The following is a 27,665-nucleotide window of genomic DNA, read 5'->3' as shown; positions in this document are numbered from 1 at the left end:
ACTGTATCAATACTTGAATTAGCACTCCACGGAATGCATATAGTGCGATTCTGAGACTCACACTTGGATAAACGAAAGGGTTCATTTTCTGTTCTGGCCAGGGGTGCTAAGAGCCTCTGCTGTCATGACAATGAAAAACCAATGCATTCTCTTCTACACTACACAGTCGTTAAAATAAACAAAGATGACTACTGACCCTATTTGCCCTTCTAAGAATTTTCTGAAGATCTCTCTATCCATCGGCTCCTCTAGGGAACTGGATACATCGCTGTCTATCACTGTGCAATACTCTCTGAAAGGTATCACCACCCTAAACAACTCTACAGGCTAAAAATGTAAAAAATTCCATTTTCAAAGGTAAGTCACTGATTTAGCAGTATATAGAATTGTCCATCACAGAAGCATGAATTCTGTACATCAAGGGACAGCTATAGTGTTATTTAGTGTCATTTCTCATTCTCTGGTCTACAACAAAACTTTCTTTGTTTAAAAAAAAAAAAAAAAAGCTTATAAACATAGTGAAGGCTGGAGACAGACTTATGGAGTTACATGTATTTTACCGAGATTCTCCCACTGGGTATAAATTAAGTCTTGTGCAAGTTGAAACATGTGAAACCAGGGGAAAAGAAGTGTACTGGCACAAACATAAGTATTCTCAGCCCTATCCACACCTGACACACGTACATACATTCACACACACACACACACACACACACACACCCTGGAGAGGGCTATGGAAAATACTCTTATGGCCTAAAAGAATCCAGAAAACAGGGATGTGATGGATATTGCATGACTGTCAGGCAGAATGTCATGAATGAATGCTAATTATAAGACAAAAGAACAACTAGCTGCGAGAGAGTACTTTCAAATTTTCTCCCCATATCCCCAAAAGTATAAGGAAAAACATCCCCAGTCCTGTATGATGAAATTGATGTGGGTGGGCAGCAGTGGGTATATTGACCTGGCCAAGGGAAGTACCATGTATTAAAGCCCACAAGAAGCTGGAAATCTTCTTATAAAATTAAAGCAGGCATATGACAACCCCATACAAAAGAAATCCAAGATTAAATCACATTGTTTGCTCTGATAAGTTGCTTACATCAGGAAAAAGACTTTCGCTTAGATGACGTGCCATTAGGTAGGACACATGCCACCTAAGCTTAGACTGTTTAAACTGAAATTACACACACACACACACACACACACACACACACACACACACACACGAGAGGACAGAGGAGAGAGAAGAGAGGAGACGGAGAGAGGAGAGAGGAGAGAGGAGAGAGAGAGAGAGAGAGAGATGGAGGCTGGGGAGAAGGCATGCAGCCAACAACTAGACTATAAATAATTTCAAATAAACCACAAGGGAAGGAAAGACATTATTACTTTTCTTTCACTACACAAGACAGATGAACAAGCTGAGGAAGGAAACATTTGGGGCCACGCAAAGAAAAAAATCCCTATAAGGAAAAGGCACTACCTGGTCCCAAAAATTCCTAACCACAGACATATCACTGTTCACTTACCCAGCAACTACATATATAGAATGGGTGCTTATTATTTAAGGGTAATAGTATGTGCTTTAAATCACATAGCATTTAACCCTCGGAGCAGTCCTTATAACACTGTGACTATCCCACCAGCAACAAGAGAATCACTTGGGAGTATATTAGAAATGCAAATTCTCAGGCCCCACCTCAGACTTAATGAATCAAAAACTCTCAGGGCAGGAACTAGCCGATCTGTGTTTAACTAGTCCTCCAACTGATTCTGATGGTGCACTATGGGGTTAGAGCCAATGCTACGTAAGGTGTAATGGTTGCATTTACTGGACAAGGAAACAGGCTCAGACACCTTGTTGTTTGTAATAGCCTAAATATAAGGCAAACATCTAACTTATTCCAAAACTGTGCTAATGAAGCAGGAGAATGGGGGCTGGAGGGAGGGAACCTAAGGACTTCCTAGAACTAAACCAAATGGAAAGACACCAACCTCCCAGCCCAAGTACACAACTTTGTAACTTCACTGAAACTATGGCAGCAAACTTCACTTCATGCTCTTTATTCACATGGGTTACCCAGTAACCAATGAGAAACCGCTAAAGGGTGCCTGAACCCCAGAAAATTCTGCCACCAGTACCACTGAGCCACTTGCTCAAGTCCACTCCCACTAAGTATAGTGTGCTTTTTCTTTTGCGGGGGCGGGGGGGTGCAGGGGAAGATGGAGTCCCAAGTCTGCCCCGGCTGGAGTACAGTGGTACCCCTGCCTCCCAAGATCAAGTGATTCCCCAGCCTCAGCCTACAGAGCAGCTGAGATTAAGGCGTGCACCACCATGCCTAGCTAAATTTTGTGTTTTTCTTAGAGACGGCATTTCACCATGTTGTCCAGGCTGGTCTTGAACTCCTGATCTCAAGTGATCTGCCCACCTCAGCCTCCCAAAGTACTGGGATTACAAGGGGAGCCACCATAGCCAACACATGGCGTGTACTTTCGTTTCAATAAATGTGTGGTTCTTTCCCTTTCTGCATTGCTTTGTGTATGCATTTTATCCAATTCTTTGTTCAAATCACCAAGAACCTGGACACCCTCTACTGCTAACACACTAGTTGATACCAGGTGAACTGTGGGTCCCAGTGGCTTAGCAAAAATGCCGGAGCACTGCTGAGCACTGTGAGCCAGTGTACCTAACCAGGCATTCCAGGGAACAGGCTTCCGATTGGATTTATTTCACAAGAGACAAGAGTCCTTTCCAGTGGCATACTTTAGTGACCTGGCTTAAGAGAATTTCCACAGAGGCTGCAAAACAGACTGCTTCATAGCTCTGATTCAATGTCCTTGGATCAAAGGCTTACATTGGAGACAGAACCTTTCTGGAAAAATCTATGGGGTCATTATCCAAACTGACATCTGTAAATTTCTTACAGTGCTTATACTGCTTCATTGAAAGGGAGATATTCATGCTCTTCAACACCTTCTTTTGAAACTTAATTTCAATTAACTAATTGCAATTTAAAATTATATCCTGGTCTTCCAGGGCTTGAACCAAGAAATGTGAATAATATGTAAAGGGCTTGTTTACACTAAAGTCGTGGAGGTGATGGTACCAGGCCTTCACTCTGTCATCAAGGAGTTTGACAGTCTTATTCCTCTTGACCTTCAGAAAGGTAAAGCTGAAGGAGCCACTCCTCCTCTCCTTGGCCTTCAAACAATTCCCAAAGCATCAGCGGGACACTGTTTAGTAGACTTATGCATTACAGCTGATGGAAAACATCAGCATGCATTTGGGTTCCTACATCACTGCAAAACATGAATCATGAAGACTCACAGCACCCAGTCCTATCTAAGCCATAGATTCATTTAGGGAACGGGATGATCTCACATTCACATGATCTGTAAGCGCTCTACTTATCTCAGCACAGTTCAATTAGACTGAATTGCAAGAGGCCTAAGAAACGATCATCAGGAGAGAAATTATGGCAAAGGCAGTTCCACTCCCTACAAAGGGGTATAAGTGCAAGCTCCAGAAAGGCCAAGTGCCAGTCCACATCACACGATGCCATTTGCCGGAACAACAAGCAGATTCCAGCCCTGTATGGTACCAGTAGTCTGCAGGCTGTCACAATGAATGCAAACATATTTCTTGGGGGCTGCATAACAGGCTGAACAAATTTGTAACTATGCTCCAGAAAAAGAAGGGCTCTGCAAACAACATATATTTAGAAACTGCTAGAATCCCATCCTACACAGTTCCAAGTTGACAGAATAGTCAAGTACCCCAAGAGCGGCCTGGATCATGTGCATAGTTACTCAAAGCAGCCCCTACCGACCATTCACTCCCCCAAGAGTTAGCAGAAGCTTAAGTGGGCTTGGACTGGAAAGGAGGTGCTGCAGGTCCCACAACCCACAGATAAGTGGGCACTCACAAAAGCAATCTTACTACCACCAGATTATCAGTAAGCAGTTCACAGACGGACAGATCACTACTCCGGCCCAATGCTTGCTTAGTGCACTTTTTAAATCATGTTAGAAAACAATCTACTTAACTCAATAAAGCACCTGGCCTATTATACTGTATTATATACTCAACAGAACAGTACTTCATATAAGAGAAGCAACATCTCCAAAGGCCTCATGGATTTCAACATGTAACTGGCAACCACATATAAACAGCGGCAGCAGAACACAGTATCAAGTATGGTTCTTGTTTTCTGTTTAAATGTTTTCCTTCTTTCCAGACTTTTTATATTGTAAATGAAATGAATTAACATTATGGTTAACTGCACATAATTGACATTCTATAAAGTCATCATATATGGTATTTTCACGTCACAGAAATTGTCTTCAAAACTAAACTCCAGGAAGACAAATTAACAAAACCACGTCATGTGCCTAAGGAAAACACAAACTCTTTGAAAAACGTCAGATATATTTAACATTACCACTATAAGACATTATTTATTATCATGGACATAGTTGCTGAAGTTAAATATGTTTATATGCTAAAGAGTCCAGAAAGCTGGAGTTGACCTTCAGCTGCCACCAAGGAAACAACAAGAGAGTCTTCATGCAAGAAGATGGTATTTTGCCTTCACTTGCATGACTAATCAGAGAGGGCTGCTAGCAATTCAGTGACATTATAATGATGTTTGAGGACTCACAAGTCTGCTGTGACCCTAGAAGAACGCACTTTCCTTATTACTACTCAGATGTACTCAGGCGTTAAAATTTACGTGGTACATTTTGGCTCTCCTATGGTCAGATGTGGAGTTCTTGTAACCAGTGGAAAAAGAATGTAGAAACGTGTGTGTGCATTCTCTCTCTCTCTCTCTCTCTCTCTCTCTCTCTCTCTCTCTCTCTCTCAGGGTGGTACAAAACAGTATGCGTCACTACCGAAAAAAAGTTTACATAGTTCTTACCGAACACTTCAAAAAACAAAACCATGGGTTTTACTTCACACACACAAGCGCACGCATACACATACACACATGTATACACCCCCTTCCAATATGATATTGTATAAAAGACCTGGACAATTATGAATGGGAGTATTTGCTTCTGAAATGTAACAACCCCTTTAGAATGTTTTCCTTTTCCTCTGGGTGCAGTGGCTCACGCCTGAAATCCCAGCACTTTGGAAGGCTGAAGTGCAAGGATCAACTGAGGCCACCAGGAGTTCATGACCAGTCCAGGCAACACAGTGAGACCCAACCTCTACAAAAAATAAAACCATGTGCAAAGCATGGTGGCATAGTTTCTGGTCCCAGATATTCAGGAGGCTGCGGCGAGAGGACTGCTTGAGCCCAGGAATCCAAGGTTATAGTGACCTATGATGGCACCACTGCATTCCAGCCTGGGTGACAGACAGACTGAGACCGTGTTTACCTCAAATAAAGAAAAAGATTCCCTTTCCTAACACTTGTTTTAGCTACTCTTAGAATTTCTTTATAAGATTTTTTTTTTCCTTTTTTTCTTTATGAAACACAGTCTCAGTCTGTTGCCCAAGCTGGAGTACGGTGGCGTGATCTTGCTCAGTGCAGCCTCCACCTCTCAGGTTCCAACTCTTCTCCTGCCTCAGCCTCCCAGGTAGCTGGCATTACAGGTACGTGCCACCAGGCCCAGCTAATTTTTATATTTTTTAGTATAGACAGGGTTTCACTTTGTTGGCCAGGCTGGTCTAGAACTCTTGATCTCAGGTGATCCTTCACCCTCAGCCTCCCAAAGTGCTAGGATTACAGGTGTGAGCCACCATGCCCGGCAATAGAATATTCTATCATTCCAAATTAAACCCATTGAGCCTAGAGAAAAAAATATTCTTGTACGATATTTACCTTATTGTATAAAAAACACCCACTTGCCATACAAACCCCTCTTTAAAATTTCCAGAAGCAGGCCGGGCGCGGTGGCTCAAGCCTGTAATCCCAGCACTTTGGGAGGCCGAGGCGGGTGGATCACGAGGTCAAGAGATCAAGACCATCCTGGTCAGCAAGGTGAAACCTCGTCTCTACTAAAAATACAAAAAGTTAGCTGGGCATGGTGGTGCGTGCCTGTAATCCCAGCTACTCAGGAGGCTGAGACAGGAGAATTGCCTGAACCCAGGAGGCGGAGGTTGCGGTGAGCCGAGATCGCGCCATTTGCACTCCAGCCTGGGTAACAAGAGCGAAACTCCGCCTCAAAAAAAAAAAAAAAAAAAAAAAAAAAAAATTTCCAGAAGCAAAAATGTACCCAATTTTTTTCTGAAACAAGTCACTTTGGTTGCTGCCTTCCATCACCAGCCAAACCCCATCCTACCATGAAATGGGAGGGAGGCAGTGAGGGAACAGGAAGTGTAAGGTGACAGTAGTAAGAAGAAACCTTCAATTCCCATCTCAGTCAAAGCACTGCGTACTGCCCGCAATTGTACTAACATCAAAGAGCAAAAGTATTAAAAACAAAAGGCATGTCTAACAACCCCAGATAAGCACTCACATATAAACTATGGTGACATTAATGGCTATCCTTCACAAGCCAGGTGACTCCAAGCCCTCACAATTCCAGCATCTAGCATCTTTCATGTGAGAGGCCAGGCACCAGTGTCAACATATTCACACTAAGAAAGATTCAGGAACTAACAAAAATTTTTCCAGGAGGGTCAGAAACTGCTGAAAAAGATCAGGGTGGTATTTAGATTTGTCCTTGGGGGTGTGAAAAGGCAAAAAGGGCAAAGGGATGGGACAGAGATGTTAGTGTTTAAAAGCCTAACAGAGCTGTGATGGAGGAAGGAAAGAAACTTGCATCCAGCAGTTTCCATGGCAACCACAATGCATGCCAGACCATAGTTTACATGGGAGGTGTTAAGTGATATCCCTGCAATCTGATCTCGGGTTAACAGAAAGGAAATGGCCACTGCAGTAATAAAAATGCCTCAAATGAAGTTCCAGCCTTTTTTTTTTTTCCTAGAAAGTAAATAAATGTGGAAGCAACTAGTATGTTTTCCAGGAGCCTTAGGCAGATGATGGGGGTGAATATGGACTCCCACAAGTGTTTGCCAACATCTAAACCTGCATAGGATGCAGGGTTTTCTATTCCTTCCATCACTCCATTGGGATAGACTGTGGTGCGGGTTTATGCAGAAGAACTGAGCCTCTAATAAGACCTCTCTAGAGACATTCCCAAGTCTAGCAGGAAACGTGACTTGTTAAGGAAAGAAGGCCCAGGTACAGTTCCAGGAAGACGCACATAAACGGCAAGGTTTAAAATAAATTGCACACGGACACAAAGGGTTGCCGGAAAGACACATCCCTCCTTTACATCCCTGCAAAACACTACTCCAAACATATCAAGGTGCTGATGCACCCCAAATTACCCAGGTCACTTAGTTCTTTAGCAAACACATACACTTCAAAACGGAAACCCCATGATGACTATAAAAATCACCCTATGATGGGACCTATGTAAATGTATACTGTAAATACGCCTTTCGATCAAAACCATAAAACGGCACTGATGGCTTTCAAATGGTACAAACTCCCGATTCCCTTGTAATTATCCAAGAATCTATCATGTTTAAGTCACCTCTTCTTTTGGGGTTGAAAAAAAAAACAAGCAAGCAAGATCAGGGTTTGTTTTTCATTGACTAAGGTGAAGACAGGAACCCGTGTTGGAGCACTTCTCCTACTAGAACTGAAGGAAGCTCGCACTGCCCATCCACATCCATTCAACAAATACTAATTCAGTGCCTCTGAGCACATCTTGGCTTAGACTGATCTGGGAGCCAATGCTTAAGCATACAAACCTCCTACTAGCGTGGAGATAGGTTATTACATTCTATTCTAAAAACCACTTAGGTTGCTGGTCATTTCCAGTCTGCCTAGCTGAAGTTGTCCAAGGAACAGCCTGCTCACATCCACGTGTGTCCTTTCAAGTATCAGCTAACCATTGTTGCCTCCAGCTCACCATCTTGGGAAAGAAAAGTTTGTAATTTAATCCTGCCTTCTCTCTTGGCCATCTTGTGGTGTCAACCAGTGAAGAGAATACTCTGAAGCACACAAAACCTTCCAGAAGCAGCAGCACAAAGAATGCTTTACTTGTCAAACCTTGGCCCCAACCAAAGGATTATCAAGACGCACAACACTGCAAACTCTGGCCCTTCCAGAGAGGCAGGTCTCAGGCAGCTGCTCACCCCTCTCATGTCAAACTGCCTAGCACTCAAGAAGCTCATCATGTTATTACTATAACTACACTACACCCAGCTACCAGGTTCAATGAAACAGGTACAGGCCTGTTTCTCGGCATTAGATTGGCTGAGAAACCCACAGCTGGCAGCTCACATCCTGCCGTTAAGAAGTCAAAGAGGACTGACTTACCTGGAAAAGCACAAGACTAAAAGGGTCTCCTCCTTTTTTCGCTCGTATTACATCTCCCAGAGATGGAAAAATGAAGTGCACACATGACCCTGTTGAAGCTGTAGCAATTTCCCTAGAAATTTCCCTAGTCACTCTGCCTGTGTTCTACAAACTTCATGCAGCTTTCTTCTGCAGGACTCTTTGCACTGTGTCTTAGTCCATTTGAGGCTTTTATTGCAGAATACTTGAAATTACAAAAAAAAACAGAAATTTATTTCTCACAGTTTTAGAGGTTTCTCTAAAAATTTTCTCATCTATAAGATGGGGGTGATAATAAAATACCCTATATTAATGGTTTTGCTATGAGAATTAAATGGGCTAACATATGTAAGGAATGTGGAACAGTGGAAGTAGACAGCACTTCAAAAGTGCTATGTCAGTATTTGCCGTGAATAACATCAACAGAGCCACTCTGAGCCACAAAGCCACAGATAATTGACTCTCCGAGGGACACTGTAGAACTTCAGATTCAAGTCCAGTCTATATCAATCTACATTCATAAATTTTTCTCTTAACCCTGATTTCTAATCAAACGGTTAATTATAATACTGTGCTAGAAAAGCATATTTGACATTAAGCCACAATATTTGGAGGATCGTTGAGGGAACTCCCCTACATGTCAATCAACTCCAAATTAAAATAAGCCAAGAAGGGCCTGAAGATCAAGAGACAGTCAAGGGCCAGGCACAGTGGCTCATGACTGTAATTCCAGAAATTTGGGAGATCGAGGCAGGAGGATCACTTAAGGCCAGGAATTTGGGACCAGTGTGGGCAACAAAGCAATACTCCGTCTCAATCAGGGATGGATAAATACAGGTCTATCTATGTCTGTGTGCCTCCCAGAAAGAGTTTAGGAATGTGGGCTCGGCTGTCCAAGCGGTAAAAGAAGTCCTGGCCAATCAACGCTAACCAAGGAGGGGATGAAGCCTGACCACCAGGGAAAGAGACCAGGGTTAACAAACAGGCTCACCAGGAGAAGAGGTGTCTCAGGAAAACAAATAATGGAGCTCTACCTAAAGATGGGGAACCTGCGAAGGCACAGCAGGACACAAAGGTCGTCACAGACACGTTCGGCACCTTCTCCCTATCACGGGCCCAAGGAGTGGAGATTAGAATTGACAAGCTTCTCCAGCATTCTGCACACAGATAGCCCACACGAAGGATCAAACATATGTGCTCAGCCCAGGGTGAAGTCAAGCAGACAGAGGCACCTCTAAGACTTAATTATCCTCATCTAGTTAGCAGCAATTTGAAAAGGAAGCTGCAGTCCCATCCTGCCACTTAAGCCACACAAATCTACCTATATTTGACCCATAAAGGTGAACTTAACATATCAACCTGTCTTTCTCCCATGACTCAGAAACAACGTGCCCCACAGTGCTACACCAACAAACCACATTCCCTGTCCAAACTCTTTCTTCTATGATGTTGCACTCTACCACCTACTTTAATCTTTCTGAACTTAGTTGCAAAATTCTTCCCAAAAGCCAAAACCACCATCCTGTCCCCAACCCCAAAAAACGAGTTGGAACTCAGCTTTCCTTCCAATGACATATGACTGGCCACAGGCCAGGCACGGTGGCTGACACCTATAAGCCCAACAACGTGGGAGGCCAAGCTGGGCAGATCACTTGAACCTAGGAGTTTGAGACCAGCCTGAGCAACATGGTAAAACCCCATTTCTAGAAAAAATATAAAAAATTAGCTGGACATGCTGGCACCTGCCTATCTATATTCCCAACTACTAAGAGGCTGTGACAGGAGAATCACTTGAGCCCCAGAGGCAGAGGTTTCAGTATGCTGAGATCATACGACACCACTCCAGCCTGGGTTACAGGGCCAGACGCTGTCTCAAAAAACAAAATTTTTAAATTAAAAAAAAAAAAAAAAAAAAACTGGACCACACCTGTGAGCCTTGAAAAAAAAAGCTTTCCTGGAATCCTTAGTTCATATGCATGGTCTATAAACTGCCATATCCATAGTAGGCCTAACCCATGAGAAGAAAAGATGGTCTCAACAAGAGGCATCATTAATGAGAAAAAAGGAGCTGCTTCCTGTGAACTGGAGCAATACAAAAGACTGTTTTATAATCCCCAGAGTCATACAAGTAGTAATCTGCCAAGCAATTAAAATGCCGAGAGAGGGACGGGGAGAGGGGAAGCCCACGCAAAACCACTCAGATTTCATGTTTATTTCACCAGCTTCATCTGTGCTGCAAACACCTGTGGTAGGGCTCTAGTTCATGAGCAGGAAGCAGCAGTGGGGAGACACAACCACTGCCTTGGGTACCCAAGTAGAGAGGTGAGCAATTGTGAGTTAAATGTGGTCTGAACCATGGGATTTTTGCTGCTGGGAAAGAACCTGACCATGAATGTGGATGAGCAGCATGTGCGGCCTCCAGGAAACAGAGCATGAGTGAACATCCCAGGGAGAACTGCCAGAACACTCAGAAATGCTTCCTTAGCTCTGTGTTACCCAACCTCAGACACCTAAATCCAGGAACTCAGGTTCACCTGGCTGACTTCAGATCAAGGTGAAGGTACAGAGCGTGAAATACGAACTCCCTTCCCAAACTTGGAATATTACCATGGGAAAGGTGAATATCCGCAAAAAGGTACTGTGAGGTGAGCCACCCCCAAACCTACTAACTCCGCTGACTGCAGGAAAAGTAAAGAAAGGTTCTCTGCAGCAGGACAGAGAAAATCCACTAAAATCAACAAGTAATCACAGATCTACACGGAGCAGCTACCTGAAACAACAGTGAGCTCTCCTGGGTTCTCCCGGCTCTTAATTCCTGGACAAGCCTCTCTCTGGTGACTTACAGAAAAAGACGCAGACCTCTAACACTGGAAGACCTCAGAGAGGATTCTGGGAGCTATAGGTTCTGCCCAAGACAAAGTTTTTTCCTTTTCTATCCATGGCTAGGTTTACAATGAAGAAAGGCATTTCATGTACTTCAAAAAAGAAAGAATACAACCGTTGGCAGAAAAGCGATTCTTTACTACATGATGTGAGCTGAAGAGTAACACTAGACATGACAGCAAGAGGTGCCCCCTCAGTGCAGGTGTGGACTAGGCCAGCCCCCAGCCCAAACTGCACCCCCCAGCCCTGGGGCAGCTCACCAAGCCAACTGCTATCCAGACGAGACACCTGAAAATTCAGATCTACATTTGCTACAACGTATGGAAGGTGACACAGTACACTGGGAATGTCCAGGCATCACAGATATGAAATCTTAAGATTCAAATCCTGTTAACTGAGCTGCCAAGTATAGATGGTAAAACCTTAAAAACAGGTATTTCAGACGAGCGCAGTGGCTCACACCTATAATCCCAGCACTTTGGGAGGCCGAGGCGGGTGGATCATGAGGTCAAGAGATCAAGACCATCCTGGTCAACATGGTGAAACCCCGTCTCTACTAAAAATACAAAATATTAGCCGGGCATGGTGGTGAATGCCTGTAGTCCCAGCTACTGGGGAGGCTGAGGCAAGAGAATTGCTTGAACCCAGGAGACGGAGGTTGCGGTGAGCCAAGATCGTGCCATTGCACTCTAGCCTGGGTAAGAAGAGCGAAACTGTCTCAAAAAAAACGAAACAGGTATTTCAAAAGAATTAAGGTAAAAAAATTTTTGCACAATGTTATATACGCTAAGTGTCAGTTCTTCCTAATGGAAGAGACAGATGCCATAGCTTCAAAGGACTTTTAATAGTCACAGGCTTTATCATGGAATGAAGTTTGCTATTTCTATTGTAGTTTGAATGCTTATGTTTATTAATTCTGAAATTTTTTTCTTGGAGTGAGGGTTTACTTGCGCTGTTCACCTTTTTCTTTTTTAATAACTAACAATACTAAATATAAAGCTATGACTATGGCTAGTTCCATTTCCTCATGGTATGTTTCTCTCTCTCACTCTCTCATCCAACATTCAAAAAAAAGAAAGAACTTCCGCTTTTAGCAAAGCTGGACAGGATTTACAGGGACAGGATTTATACCTCTCGCCTGCCTGAATGAACTAAAAATCCACACAAAACAATGGCCACCACAGAGCAGCATACTGTGATCTGCGACAGATGGAAAACAAATTATCATCCCAGCTCACTGCCTTGAGACAATGTCCAAACTGCAGCAGTTACGGAAAGGGCAGACAGAGCTGGAGCTGAGAAACACAAGGGAAGGCCAAGGTGATAGAATGTGTAAGGTACAACACAGCAGAGGCCAGAGCCACTCAGACAGTTCTGGAACTGTCAAGATCGCTCCTCCTGTCTCCGGCTGAGTACTAACAAGTACATCTGTGTTAGGAAACTACCCAAGAGAAAGTATTTCCAGAAAGAATTAGCGGGAGCAGTAATCAAATTATAAAAGCACCAGGAGTAGCATCCATGCATACTAGTCTACGGGGTAAATGTAATACCTAGGACATCAAGTAAAATACTTAAGGGTTTCTGCCTGGGTAGTAGGGAAAATGTTGCCTTCGAGTAAACACTGCTTTTGCACTACCTAATAAAGCTTAAACTCAAGATCCAAACAGATCAAACTGTTCCTTCATAGTTTAATTAGATCTCAGAACAAGGCTGAAGAATATGTGGAAAATACAATCATTTCCCAAAACAGAGAAATATTTACAATGTCTGTCAACTAATAAAAAGATACCAGACATGCAAAGCTGCAGGAAAATACGACCGATGAGGAGGAAGATTAATCAATCAAAACTGTTTTGTAAATAACAGAACATAGAAATAGCACAGACACTCAAATATCTCTTGTAACTTCACTCCATATGTTCAAGAAACAGCAATGCATAAGCATATTAGGAACACTGAAGATTAACAAAAAAACAAAATCTAAATTGTTTTTTTTCTCTTTGAGATGAAGTCTCACTCTGTCACCCAGGCTGGAGTGCAGGAGCACGATCTTGGCTAACTGAAACCTCTGCTTCAGTGAGGTCTGAACCTCTGGGTTCAAGCCATTCTCCTGCCTCAGCCTCCCAAGTAGCCGGGATTATAGGCGCCTGCCACCAGGCCAGGCTAATTTTTGTATTTTTAGAAGAGATGGGGTTTCAACGTAAGGGCCAGGCTGGTCTTGAACTCCTGACCTTGTGATCTGCCCACCTTGGCCTCCCAAAATGCTGGAATTACAGACGTGAGCTACCACACCCAGCCATAACTTCTAAAATGTAAAAACGAAGTCTGAAATACACTAAAATGGCTTACCAGCAGATTTAGGGTGTAAACTATCTAAAATGCAACATACAAGCCAAGAAAGGCTGGAAAAAAGGAAGAAAACACATGAGCTATGGGACAACTTCAAAGTAATATATGTGCAAATGAAGTCCCCCAAAGGGGAGGAGAACACACACGAAAATAATTTGAAATATTAATGGCTCCAATTTTTCCACAATAAATGAAACCTACAAACCTAATACACTTGATGAATCTCAAGCATTAGAAATAAAAACTATGCCAAGGCATTATCATATCAAACTGCTTAACACCAGTAAGGAATTAAAATGAAAACTGCAGTAAATGATGCCTCCTACAAAGCTAGGAAAATGACAACAGGATTCTTGTCAGAAATAACGCACATCAGGACAGTGGACCAGTGTCACTGAAGTACTGATGGTGAACAACCATTAGCTTAAAATTTTATACCCAGCAAAAATATCTTTAAGAAATGCAGGTATATTTTGTATAACTGCATGTAATGCTACAATGATCATAAAAGCTTTTTTTTTTTTTTTAACCATGGGTGAAATAAGATCTTCCTAGACATACAAAAGCTGAATGATCAACAGCAGACCTAAGTTAGAAATGTTAGAAATCCTTCAAGCAAAAGCAAATGAAAATGATACAGAAAAACATCTAGATGTATAGGGAGGAAAGGAAAACAAAAATGGCAAATGCATAGATAACTTGAAACAGCAGATAGGCTAGATTCATCCATTTTTACTTTCTATTTACTTCCACATTTTTATGTTCCAAATTGCAGCAGCATAATCTATTACTTCATTTTCTTTTTCTGTAGCAGAGAGTACATTTCAGCCATAATAATTATGAGAAATGAAAGTTTTTGTTGATTATTTTTGCTTTCATTTTTGCCAATAATAGTGAATGCATTTAACAGTATATTATACTACTAATTTATTTTTGATAAAGAAATGAGTAAAAACTAGTCACTTATATAATTCTAATTCTTAAGGATGCTCACTTTGAATAACCCCAATTCATGCATGCTCTCAAGCAAGACTCATATATATATTTGGGTTTATCTTCCTTTCAAACAAAAAGTATTTTATACCAAAAAAATAGCTCAGAACAAAAAGAATAAAGAAGACAGGAATGCAAACAATGTAGCTGTGAACCTAATATACCTGTTAAAAGCCTGAGAGAAATCTCACGACTTTCAACATTATTCATATCCAGAGGCATATCTCAGAATACACCCGAGTTATGAAATCCATACACTTCCAATAAATCTTTATATTCAAAATTCAATCTAATAGGACAAATTATGTCTGTACTCAGTAAGTCCTATACAATCGAAAGCATAACTAAAATATAGCAGCTCCTTGTTTAACAAAAAAGTTGCCTCCCTGCAGAGGCAGAGTCTGCACTTCTATACATGAGTTCAACAGAAACTGTGAAGAGTTTTGGGGTTTTGTGTTTTTTTTTTTTTTTTTTTTTGAGACAAAGTTTCCTTCTTGCTCCCCAGGCTGGAGTGCATTGGTGCAATCTTGGCTCACCACAACCTCCGCCTACCAACTTCAAACAATTCTCCTGTATCAGCCTCCCAAGTAGCTGGGATTACAAGCATGCATCACCAAATGCCTGGCTAATTTTGTATCTTTAGTGGAGATGATATTTTCCATGTTAGTTAAGCTGGTCTTGAACTCCCAACCTCAGGTGATCCACAAGCCTCAGCCTTCCAAAGTACTGGGATTACAGGTGTGAGTTATAGTGCCCAACCAAAGTTTTTTGTTGTTTTTTATTTTTTTAAGTGTGTTAGAATACAAAAAGCAATATACTATTCAAAAGAATATAGTTGGCTGGGCACGGCGGCTCATGCCTGTAATCCCAGCACTCTGGGAGGCCAAGGCAGGCAGATCACGAGGTCAGGAGATAGAGACCATTCTGGTCAACATGTTAAAACCCTGTTTCTACTTAAAATACCAAAATGAGCAGGGTGTGCTGGCACACACCTCTAGTCCCAGCTACTCAGGAGGCTGAGGCAGGAGAATCACTTGACCAGGAGCTGGAGGTTGCAGTGAGATAAGATCATACAACTGCACTCCAGCCTGGGTGACAGAGCGAGACTCCGTGTGTGTGTGTGTGCGCGCGTGTGTGTGTGTGTGTGGTGGTGGGGGGGGATATATATAGATTTTTTTTTTTTTTTCAATCACAAGGGATCTCAACACTAAACACTAAGGGTCTTTCCGAAAGGTGAAGCAGTGTCTAATGTATGAACAGCCACAACGGAATCTGTTCACCCCACCACTGTTGCCTGCTTCATCCAAACAAATACCAAGTCGCACCAAGTTCGGCGGAGGAAATTTACACCACATACCACAGGGTCCTTCCTGTGACTCAATAACTTCAAAAGAGGGAGATGCACCCATACATTTACATCCGCCTACAGATGGCTGGAGTAGGGCTGACAGACAAGGAAAGATATAAATCATCATTTGTGTAAATCAAAAACCCTCTAAAACGTGTCAGAAAAGTCTTAAAAGGATGTGCATACTCAGACGTAGCAATTCATGTGTCACATACACTGTCAATGACTACTAATATCTAACACAGTACTGTTTATATACCTGATTGACTGATTTAATCAATGATTGAGACAGAGGCTGGCTTTTTCCCCTTGGCTGGAGTGCAATGGTACAATCACAGCTAACTGCAATCAATCTCCCAGACTCATAACAGTCCTCCCATCTCAGCCTCCTGTAGCTAGGAGTACAGGTTTGTGCCAACAGGGGCAGCTAATTTATTTATTTATTTATTTTTTTTAGTAGAAATGGAGTTTCACCATGTTGCCCAGGCTGGTCTCTCCAATTCCTGAACTCAAGCCACCGCCAGCCTCAGGCTCCCAAAGTGCTGGGGTTATAGGCATAAGGCATCACACCGAGGCAATATACCAAAATTCTCTTCAGTAATTCATTTCATCAGGTCACGAAACACCATCAGGCAGTTACTACTGTGATTCATATCCTTCAGATGAAAGAACTAAGGCCCAGACACATTATGTAACCTGCCCAACAGGTATTACACAATGTCTGTAGTATTATATAACGCAGCAAGTAAATGTTCAAGACATAATGAGAAGCCGCACAGCCTATTCTCTTTATGCTGCATCACAGTCTCCTTAAGACCTGCTTCAGAGCTACCGTTCTCTTGAAATTTTTCTACCTTCTTCCTTCCACTGACCCACAGATAAAATATAAACAGTTAATCTTGCTCTCTATTTCAGTGGCCAACTCAGATGACCTCTTTTGGATCATCTTGTATTTCAGATCTTGTATTTACTTACATCTAAAATACACTGTCACCAAGTTAATTGTACATTATCTCCTTTTTCATTCATGAAACAAATTATCCTCATCTCCATAACCATTCTTCCAAAGAGTTTCTGACCACGAGTCCACACCTGAATGACCAAACTCCGTCCACTCTGGATTCTACCGCTACTGAGAGACTGACGGAGCAAACACACGTTTTACAAGAACTGAGTGGAACACACAGGCAAAACGAGAAAGGAGATAGGCAGGGCCACCTTCACATTCAGAACACTCTGAATAAAGGATGAAACTCTCTGTAATGGTTCCATTCTAAACAATATAAATCATAAATTATGTTAATATATCATTTTTGAAAACAACCTTACCCACAACAAAGATCAACAAGAAAAAGAAAACCAACACCTAAAACAAAAAACAGGACTCAGTCTTCAGGGTCCCACCAGCACAGAATCTCCCAGGTCATCTTTTCTTGGGCTGCCCTTTCCACCAACACAGCAGATCAATTCTGAAGGCGGGGCTGGCTTTTCCTTTTGCAAAGAGCAATCTCAGATGACCTTTCAATGGCTAGGTAAAAATATGCCAGTTTTGGTTTTGGGTTTTTGTTGTTGTAGTTGCCTCTATAAAGAAAAACTCTGAGGAAGAGAATCAGAAACTTGAGAAAACTCCAAAATTCTCAAGAGCTGTGAACCCCATTACTTTCTATCACTAAAAAGATCCCCAGTGTCAAGTAAAGGCATAGGTAGTAAGTACACACAGCAAAATCTGACTGGGGGGCGGGCGGGTTCTGCAGGAAAAAAAAACAGAGTAAACACATGGATGTTTTAACTGAAAAATTAAAAACATGTTATAAGCATAGTCAGAAAAATGTAGTTGATTCAATGTGCAGGCTGGAAAGCCGACTGGATGAGGCTGGAACTGAGGCTGGCATCCATCAGTCTTCACCACAGATTTTTATTTTCCGTAAGAAGGAAAATAAAACCAAGTACATAAAATTCCTCTCGCTCTTCCCCTTCCTCCATCCTTCTACTATAGACAAAAGGCATATATTTTTGTGCTGCTGAACCTAAACTCATGCACATAAAAAGGACGTGTACAGGAGTAACTAAATGTACAAGAATAGCTAGCTAGCAATTCATATCATTCTAAAAAATAAAGAGAAAATGCTCTTTCCAAAGCACATACATAAATTATAGCCCTGAGTATGATTTGAATGTGACCCCCTCAAAATTCATGTGCTGGAAACCTAATCACCAAATCTACAGTGCTGAGAAAGTGAGATCTTAAGGAGCGATTTCATCATGAGCAATCTGCCCCGGTGAACGGAATAATGTCGCTGTCTCTGGAGTGGGTTTGTTATGAATGCAAGCTTAGACAGGTGTAGAGGCATGCAACTATAGTCCTAGCTACTGAGGAGTCTGAGGCACCAGAATCCCTTCAGTTCGCGCATTAGAAAATTTATTTAAGTTATTATTACATCACTACATTATAGCCTGGGTAACAGAGGCAGACCCCAACTATTTGAAAACATAAAAATAGAATTAAAAATCAAACTTAGCACTTTCTTGTGCTCTCTTGCCAAGTTATAAAGTAGCAAGAAGGCTCTCGCCAGACCCAGCCCCTCAATCTTTGAATACCAAGCCTCCAGAAACATAAGCCAATAAAATTCTGTATTTTTAAAGTCACTCAGTCTCAGTTATTTTGTTACAGCAACACAAACTACAACAATCTAAATTTTTAGGAATCAGTGTTTTCTCCTAGAAAGTCTAAAGTCCAAAAGAGAATGCAAAGGGTCAATCTTAAAAGCTCTTTCCAGCTGAGTGTGATGGCTCACGCCTCTAATCCCAGCACTTTGGGAGGCAGAGGCAGGCGGATCACCTGAGGTTGGGAGTTCTAGACCAGCCTGGCCAACATGGAGAAACACCATCTCTACTAAAAACACAAAATTAGCTGGGCATGGTGGCACATGCCTATAATCCCAGATACTCGGGAGGATGAGGCAGGAGAATCGCTTGAGCCTGGGAGGTAGTGGTTGCTGTGAGCCAAGATAGCACCATTGCACTACAGGCTGGGCAACAAGAACAAAACTCCGTCTCAAAAAAAAAGCTCTTCCCATGTATAATGTTTAGAAAATTTAAGACTCATAAGTAAAAATCAACCATAACTAAATGCTGTTTTAAAATACTTTAGGCTTAACTTTTCATCTTCAGAGTCAGCACATTCCATCACCCGATTAGAAAAGGCACCCTATAGGTGAAATGAAGAAAGGTTATGTATTATGGTTTTGACAGTATACTACCCAAAGCTCTGGAAATTCCGGTCCCAAGTCATCTATTCTGCTTTAGGAGGCAGGGGTCATTCCCAAACCACTAAATACCAAGGAAGGATCGAAACAACAGAGTTCTTTAAGGCCTTAAATTTTGAGTTATTATTTATTTGATGCTTGCTACATACCTTGCAATGCTGCAAGAAATGCACGTCCTGGCTGGACACAGTAGCTACTGCCTATAATCCCAGCGCTTTGGGAGGCCAGAGGGAAAATCACTTGAGGCCAGGAGTTCAAGGCCAACCTGGCCAACATGGCAAAACCCTGTCTCTACTAACTAAAAACACAAAAATTAGCCAAGTATGGTGGCACACGTCTATAATCCCAGCTACTCAGAAGGCTGAGGCATGAGAATCGCTTGAACCCAGGAGGTGAAGGTTGCAGTGAGCAGAGACAGTATCATTGCATTCCAGTCTGGGTGACAGAGTGAGACTCTGTCACCCTAACCCCCCGAAAAAAGAAATGCATGCCCTAATGACACTACATATTTGAAGGCTACAAAATCTTCCTCCTATAATCAAGGGTAGCCAAATCTACCAAAACCTATCAAACCTTAACCCATACAAGATCTTGATGATTTTCAACAGTAGAGTGAGACCAAAACCAAGTTAGCAGGCTGCAATGAATCCTTAGTTCGGTAAGATACGTCACACATTAACAATTAAAAAGCATTTCCAGTGGCTAAGTTTTACTTCACCTCATGAAAAGAGTTTCTCCTGCCTAATGCCCTATAGAATTCCAGTAAAATGACTGCTTTGTGCTCTGGTGCCACATGACGCTGTGGTCCCATACAAGAGAAAGCTAGCAGCACTATCTTCTGAGAGAGTCACAAGCAGTTAGGGACAAAGGGGCCCTCCTCCTCAAGAATGAAGCCTACGGACACTCACCACTGCATCCAGATGCTGCCCAGCTCTCAGCCAGAAGTGCGGGTGATGGCCAGCCACATAGCTAAAGGAGTGGGTCCCCAAGACTCGGATAATTATGCTACCCAAACGGAGATCAAAGTTGATGCCAGATGCATGCCAGATGCCCATGGTGGAGACAGTGATAGTATCATTCATTCCAATATATTAGACTGACATAATTTTTACACATCCTTAAAATCATTCTCTTGTGATAATTCATGTTTTAAACTGGAATGGGGGAATGTTTGTTAGAGAATATCTATGATATCATAGGTTCATCAGTAAGACACTCTGTTATAAAGGAGTGACATGCAAAACCAGTGCATGAGCAGATCCATCTTACTTCTGTTTCCTAACTATAATAAACAATCTTATCACATCTTCTAAGAAAGTGCTGAGGATGAAGAGAAAATGAGAGCCATTAATACAGACTCAATGTATCTAAAAGGGGACACCTCGTAACGGAGAAACTAAAGACTTTTGGCCCTGCATCTCAAACTTCAGATCTGAAAACAGTTATGAATTTTAACTATCTACACATGGCTAATCTTGTCCTTTTCTCTTAATTTTTCACCCTACTCAGTTCTTCTATAGACAGACACATGTAGATTGTTTCTGAAAAGTAAATTCTCCAGAATGAGTAAACAAAGACAAGCAGACAAGGGGGACTTTTTTTCTTTTCCTTCAATCTCTGAAGCTAACAGATTCTAAGAAAAAGTCATGAAGCTAATCATCCAAGTAAACATGGAGTTAAGAGAACAAAGGGATATATACATTCCAAAAGGGAAAAGGGAAAATAACGTATCAGGTTGAAGTAGGGCAGATACCCGGCAAAGGGTTTCAACAACACCCAAGTAAAATCATCATTATAAAATGTCACTGCCACTGTTTGACCATGAAACCACACTCTTATCAAACTACTATAGCCAACTTCCTTACCACACTATCTTAAGCTTATTTAGGAAAGTCATATAAAAATAACTGCTGTTCTAAGTTTTAAGCACCAACTCCACAGCTACTAACTTGGAACTCGGTTAAACAGTAAGGGATTAAAAATACACGCAGTGTAATTTCAGCTTTCCTGACAAGGAAAAAAATGTCTCAGAAACACCACATTTAATTCTTCAAATGTATAGAAAGATCTCTCTTCAGAAGTGGCAAAACATCACCTAATACATATTCCTCAAGATGACGGCTGCTGAGAATCGATTAAAATGAACAGTTAAGACAGGCATTGCAAGCTGGCAGCTCCTTGGATAATTGTGCCAGCAGGAACATGTGTTGTTCAGGCCAGAGTACTTTTTGTTTTATCATTTTTAATTATTAGACAATACTTAGAAAGCAGGACATTTGATATGAAACCTCATAATTCTGGCTCCTCTATGAAAATGAAGGGATTGGGTCAGTGGGCTCACGTTATCATGTGGTGAAAACTGGCACCTGAGTTTGCAGGCCCTGGTTGAAGGTACCAATATTTTCAGCCTTGAGTACTAACCTTTTCCTCGACGGCCCTTCTTCAAAATCTGAAGAACTAACATCGTTGCTAGTGGAGGACACTTGGGATGCATCGTCCTTCTCATTCTCTGACTGTTCTGATGCTGGTCCTAATCCCTTAGACTGGTCATTACCAAGGAGCCCTACAGGTGAGAAAAGGGGACAAACACTTAAATATATCACATCAGGAGGCAGCACTTTACCACAGTTAACCCTACACAATGCTGATGAAGACAGACAAGAATGTGGAGAGAAGAGAAGTTAAAAGCACACATCCCTTTTGAATGGGTGGAAAAAGTAAAATCTCACTCTATTTGAGACCTTTCAAGAGAATGAAATGCCCAAGAGGGAAACAATTTCAACAGTAAGAAATTCGACCAGAAATGTGGAATTGTTATACTTTAGGATTTGTTTTAAAGAGTATACAACATCTTTGGGGGCACTCAAGGATGAAAAGGAAGAAAGGAGTATTAATTATTATCAAATCTAACTAGTCACTCGAAGTGCTGAATACTGACTCTACAGATACTGTAGAATTCTGTGGAATTACCTAGAGGAACCACTACCTGCCACACAAGAAAACGCATCCTTATCTTTGTAGCCACATCTTAGATATTAACTAGAAATCCTACTCCACTTGTTTTTCTTCACAGCCACCAATAAGATTAGATTGTAACCAGATTTGCCTTTGATTATCTCAAAGGATAAAGATTCTCTATGACAGCAGATCATATACAGAGTCTTGGTGCCCATGGATGTGCTTTTAATAACTAAAATGTGGAAAGAAGATGGGGCCCGGGGAGGGGGGCTCTAAAAAGCAGCTGTGTGCTAACTGATACGGAAGTATTTTAACCGGCCATAAGGCCACACCAGAGAGAAACGGTTGAATAAAAAAGCCTGAGAATCCCTTACATCAATGTAGGTTCTGCCAACAAGAAGCTTCCACTGACACAAGTGTTCACAGAAACTAGACCCCCGTCCACTGTCCAGTCACCACCTTCAAAGGAAACCAGAGCTGAGCAGTAGCAGCAATGATAGCACAGCATCTGCAGTCCCACGGTGCTTGATCTTTAAGCTAAAGATAGAGCGCCCCCTTGATTTTTGCTCTTCTAGTCCTTCCACCAATTCTGTGCACACTTCATTTCTCTGTATTAGGTCTTTATTATTGAAGCGTCTCAAAAAGCGACGTCTGTTAGACGCATTAAACACTATGTAGAATACAGTATTCCATGTATTTTGGTTTAAAAAAATAAAGTTCAACACTCTGAATGAACATAGTATACATCAACAAAGCCCTGAGTCCTGGCTTGTTTCTGCTTGCACTTCGCCAGTTATCTATTTTTACATCATTTCAGAGCATGAGTGATAACAAAGTTGAAAGTAAAACACATGGTTATTCACTTTGACTAATGGGGCTTTAAGAGTTGTGACTAAAACATAGAAATACAAACATATTAAAAAAAAAAAAAAAAAAAAAAAAAAAAAAAAAAAAAAACGAAAGAGGCCGGGTGCAGTGGCTCATGCCTGTAATCCCTACACTTTGGGAGGCCGAGGCAGACAGATCATCTGAGGTTGGGCGTTTGAGACCAGTCTACCAACATGGAGAAACCACTTCTCCACTAAAATACAAAATTAGCCGGGTATGGTGGCACATGCCTGTAATCCCAGCTACTCAGGAGGTTGAGGCAGGAGAATCACTTGAACTCGGGAGGCGGAGATTGCGGTGAGCCGAGATCACACCGCTGCACTCAAGCCTCGGCAACAAGAGTGCAACTCTGTCTCAAAATAAAAACAAAAACAAAAAAAATGCTGGGAGTTTGTACTGTGAGGCCAAAAGGAGACAACTGTATGGAAATCTAAGAATTCAAGGAAAAAAGCATGGCCAGTGTTTCAGAGACTGAAGCCATGTTATCCATTACAGAAGCCACTAGTCATATGCAGCTATTGAGCATCTGATATAGGACTATTAAGGATAAGGAGATAAATTTTAATTATACTTAATTGTAATTTAAATTAAGAATGTCATATGTCATTGATAATGTTATAAATTGTGGAAATATTTTGGAATTTATTGAATCAAATATATTAACATTAGTTTCACCTACTCCTTTTGAGTGTGACTGCAGAAGCTAAAATTAATATATGTAGCTTAAATAATATATTTACTGATCAGCACGAAGTTTGAGCACATTAGTAGTGTCACTAGGGAAGTGGGGGATCCCCTCCCCCACCCAATTAGGATACAGATTAGAGTTGGCCAAGGAACTTAATATTTCTTATCAGAAAGAGAAGATGGATAAATTACCACACAGAAAAAGGATAAAAACCTGAAATAAAAACGTTGGCTAAAGAACCAGATGTAAAATTTAAAAGGTAAAAAGAGGATGCATATTGTAAATACACATCATCTTTGTTGAGTTCTAATTTTGCTTCTTGCTTTTGAGACAGGAGGGTCTCACTCTGTTGCCTAGGCTGGAGTGCAGTGGCGTGATCACGGCGTACTGTAGCCTTGACCTCCTGGGCCCAACAAATCCTCCTGCCTCGACCAGGACCACAGACACATAACTGGGACCACAGACACATGACTGGCACCACAGACACATGCCACCATGCTGAGCATTTATTTTTTGTAAAAATGGGGTTGATCGCCATGTTGCCCAGGGTGGTCTCAAACTCCTGGACTCCAGTGATCCACTGACCTTGGCTTCCCAAAGTGCTGAGATTACAGGCATGAGTCACTGCACCTGGCCTTTTTTCAAGTTTCCTTTTTTCAATAGTGTGAGGTGGGTATAACAATAGAGAAAAAAGAAAGGCAAAAAAGGAATCAATTCTGAACTTATCCATTCATTTACTTAAATACTATACATATGCCTGGCCAATGGGGATACAGGCTAATCAAAATCTGAAATTAAGAGAGACAGACAAACACAGACATATGTATCACTCAGTAGCATGTGAAGAAAATAAAAGAGGATAGTAAATCGATCAATGGAGCCAGCCGCCAAGCTTGTATTACCAAAACAAGAACAAGAAAATTGGGATTTGCAGTAAGCCTAAAAACAGGGAATAGTGATGAAGGAAGAGGACAAGGAGGAAGAGCCCCATTTGGAGCAAAAAGGAACTCAGCAAGGACTACGAGCAGCTCAGAAGACTGGGAAAGGCTCCTCTACCCTTTGATACGTAACAGCAGATGAAGTATGAGCTGAATGAGAAAGAAGAGAACGTGTGAAAGAATGACTGAACAAATGATTTCACAGTGGACTAATGGAAGAAAGTTAAGCTTTGGAATCACAGCTTTGCTTCTGTCCTCCTGACAAAAAGAATCTGGGTGACTGTAAGAGAGGTGATTCTCACACTTGAGCATCCATGCAGATCAACTCCCCCCAAGTGTCCCTGGTTCTAACACATTCCCGGGTGACAATAGTGCTACTTTGGCTGCTCTGGGGACTTTTTTTTTTTGAGACAAGGTCTTCTGTCACCCATGCTAGAGTGCAGTGACATGCTCACAACAGTCTCAGCCTCCGAGGCTCAAGGAGTCCTCCAGTGTCAGCCTCCCAACTTGCTTGGACTGTAAGTTTGCACCAGCACACCCCACTAATCTTTTTCTTTGTTTCAGAGATGGGGTCCTGTTACGTTGCCAAGGCTCGTCTCAAACTTCTGGGTTCAAACAATCCTCTCCCATCTGGGCCTCCCAAAGTGCTGGAATTACAGGCATGAAAAACCACACATGGCCTCATGCACCTTTTATCAGTAATTTTGTGGGGAAAAAAGATGCTTGCTTGCCAAATTTGTCACAAACTTACAAAAATCAGCTAACATGATAAATACAGGCTCAAAAAAGTAACAGGCTGAAAAAAATGTGCATGTCTTAATAAGTGTAAGCATAAAGAGACACGTATGTTCCCCGGAACTATCCTCCCACCCTGCAAATCAAACCAGATAAGGCTACTCAGATAAGGCATGACTATGCAAAAAGAAATCAAAAGTACTGACTCCACTGTTCCAGGCCCTCATCAAACTCAATTTTCAGAGAACTCCAAGTTTTCCACCATTCTGAGAACTGCCATCAGTACCGGAACTAGAGGGGACACAGGTTGTCCTGAATCACGTTCACATTCCAGATTCATAAAATGGTGCCCATACACAAGAAACTGCCTGTTACACAAAACTTAAAGGACCATAGGTTTTAGGGTTTTGTTTTTGAGACAGTCTCACTCTGTCGCCAGGCTGGAGTGCAGTGGCGAGACCTTGGTTCACTGCAACCTCTGCCTCCTGGGTTCAAGCGATTCTCCTGCCTCACCCTCCCAAGTAGCTGAGACTACAGGTGTGTGCCACCATGCCCGGCTAATTTCGTGTTTTTAGTAGGGATGGAATTTTACCACGTTCGAAAGAGTGGTCTCAAACCCCTAACCTCAGGTGATCCACTTGCCTTGGCCTCCCAAAGTGCTGAGATTACAGTCATGAGCCACCATGCCCGGCCACCATGCCTGGCTAATTTCTGTATTTTTAGTAGAGTTGGAGTTTCACCACGTTGGCAAGGCTGGTCTCAAACCCCTGACCTCCGGTGATGCACTTGCCTCGACCTCCCAAAGTGCTGGAATTACAGTCATGAGTCACCGTGCCTGGCCACCATGCCTGGGTAATTTTGTATTTTTGGTAGAGATGGAGTTTCACCAGGTTGGCCAGGATGCTCTCAATCTCTTGACCTCGTGATCTACCCACCTCAGCCTCCCAAAGGGTTGGGATTCTAGTTGTGAGCCGCCGCGCCCGGCCAGGACCATAGTTTTTACTGGCCCTTATGAAGGTGCAAAACTGACATTGTTCTGCACGTGATCAACTTGTTCAATTTGAGTACTTCGATTCTGTATATATCAGCTCAGAAAATATTTACATTTATTTATAGTCAGACAGCCAACATGACTGAATAAACCTGAGCTTTTCCTTTGACACCCCCCAGCCAATCTCCACTGTACTGGCTACCCCATTTCATTTTGAATGTTTTAAGCCCAATCATGCAGCCTACCCAATCCAGGAGGGCCAGGTCAGCAAGACTGAACATGATGCCACAGGGCAAGAGAGCCATTATTATAACATTAGCCGAGCTAATGTGCTGCCTTTTCTTTCCCCTAACAAAGCCCTGCCATCAATTGTTAAAATTATTATTTTTAGTCAACGAGAAATAATGAAATGGCATCCCCTCCTTCACACACTCAAACCGTTTTTATTTTTCCAAACCCCTCCCCCACCCCAACAAACACAAACCTTTGTTGGGGAGAGGAGGTTAAACAGAGGAAATTAAATGAATGGCCCAAAGATTCAGTCTATTCCATTAGCATTTGTTCTCCTCTATTAATATTCAGTAGGTTGAACTTAAATTAAACCATGTCTATTGTCTTTCACAAAAGCCATAAATATGAGCTGAAAATTCTAAATCACTGCAGCAAAAGCAGCTTGGTTACCGTGCCTGCAACCTCAGCTAGTCACCATCAGCTGATGGGAGAAGTGCGCGTCTGGGATCCAAGACTGTTTAGCCACAAGGCAGTGTCCATTTGTGCAGCTGAGAAGGCTAAAGAAATCGAACATAACAGAACCCTGCCATCAGCAGCTCTGCCATTCGGGAGCTTTTCACCCCATCTCCCAAATTAGCAAGAAATGAAAAGGCCACATAAAACAATACAACAAAACTCACTTATTTCTGAATCTGGAACAGCAGCAGCAAAATGGAATAGGAATTCCTGTTGTTCTTGGAAACTGGAGATACTAGTGCACTGCCATCTCCCTTTTGCCTTATATGAAGGGTGTTGGGAAAACTGAAATACAAATTAGGCCACAGATTCCTTTAGCTGAAGGAACTTTGAAAGCAACTGATGAGAACAACAGATTTCGGGACACAAATGTACAGAGAAAAGACAGCTCTTTTCTAATATCTTAAAAAAAAAAAACAGGACTAGAGCATGTAGTCTGTATCATTTTATGATGGGTTAGACACAAAGAAGTTTTACGGGTTGTCTCTCATTACCTACACATACACGACAATAGAAAA

General features: G+C 42.0%; 1 protein-coding gene across 4 annotated transcripts in view; it reads right to left on the bottom strand.

Moving 5' to 3' along the window:
• Positions 1 to 27,665, bottom strand: part of JARID2 (jumonji and AT-rich interaction domain containing 2) — a 285,876-nt gene that overhangs the window by 96,480 nt on the left and 161,731 nt on the right. For 2 of the 4 annotated variants that reach the window (XM_074398471.1, XM_010338027.3), the window contains one exon: positions 21,624 to 21,765. The exons of 1 other annotated variant lie outside the window; for it this stretch is intronic. In XM_074398471.1, the coding sequence (XP_074254572.1) occupies positions 21,624 to 21,765 (142 nt within the window). Of the gene's footprint in view, positions 1 to 21,623; positions 21,766 to 27,311; positions 27,445 to 27,665 lie in introns of those variants that run through there. One more of the 4 variants, XM_074398472.1, reaches the window with a different exon arrangement.

Source organism: Saimiri boliviensis, chromosome 4, assembly GCF_048565385.1.
Source record: "Saimiri boliviensis isolate mSaiBol1 chromosome 4, mSaiBol1.pri, whole genome shotgun sequence".
Classification (NCBI taxonomy): Eukaryota; Metazoa; Chordata; class Mammalia; order Primates; family Cebidae; genus Saimiri; species Saimiri boliviensis.
The sequence above is the reverse complement of the archived record's forward strand: the minus strand, read 5'-3'. Positions and strand labels throughout refer to the sequence as shown.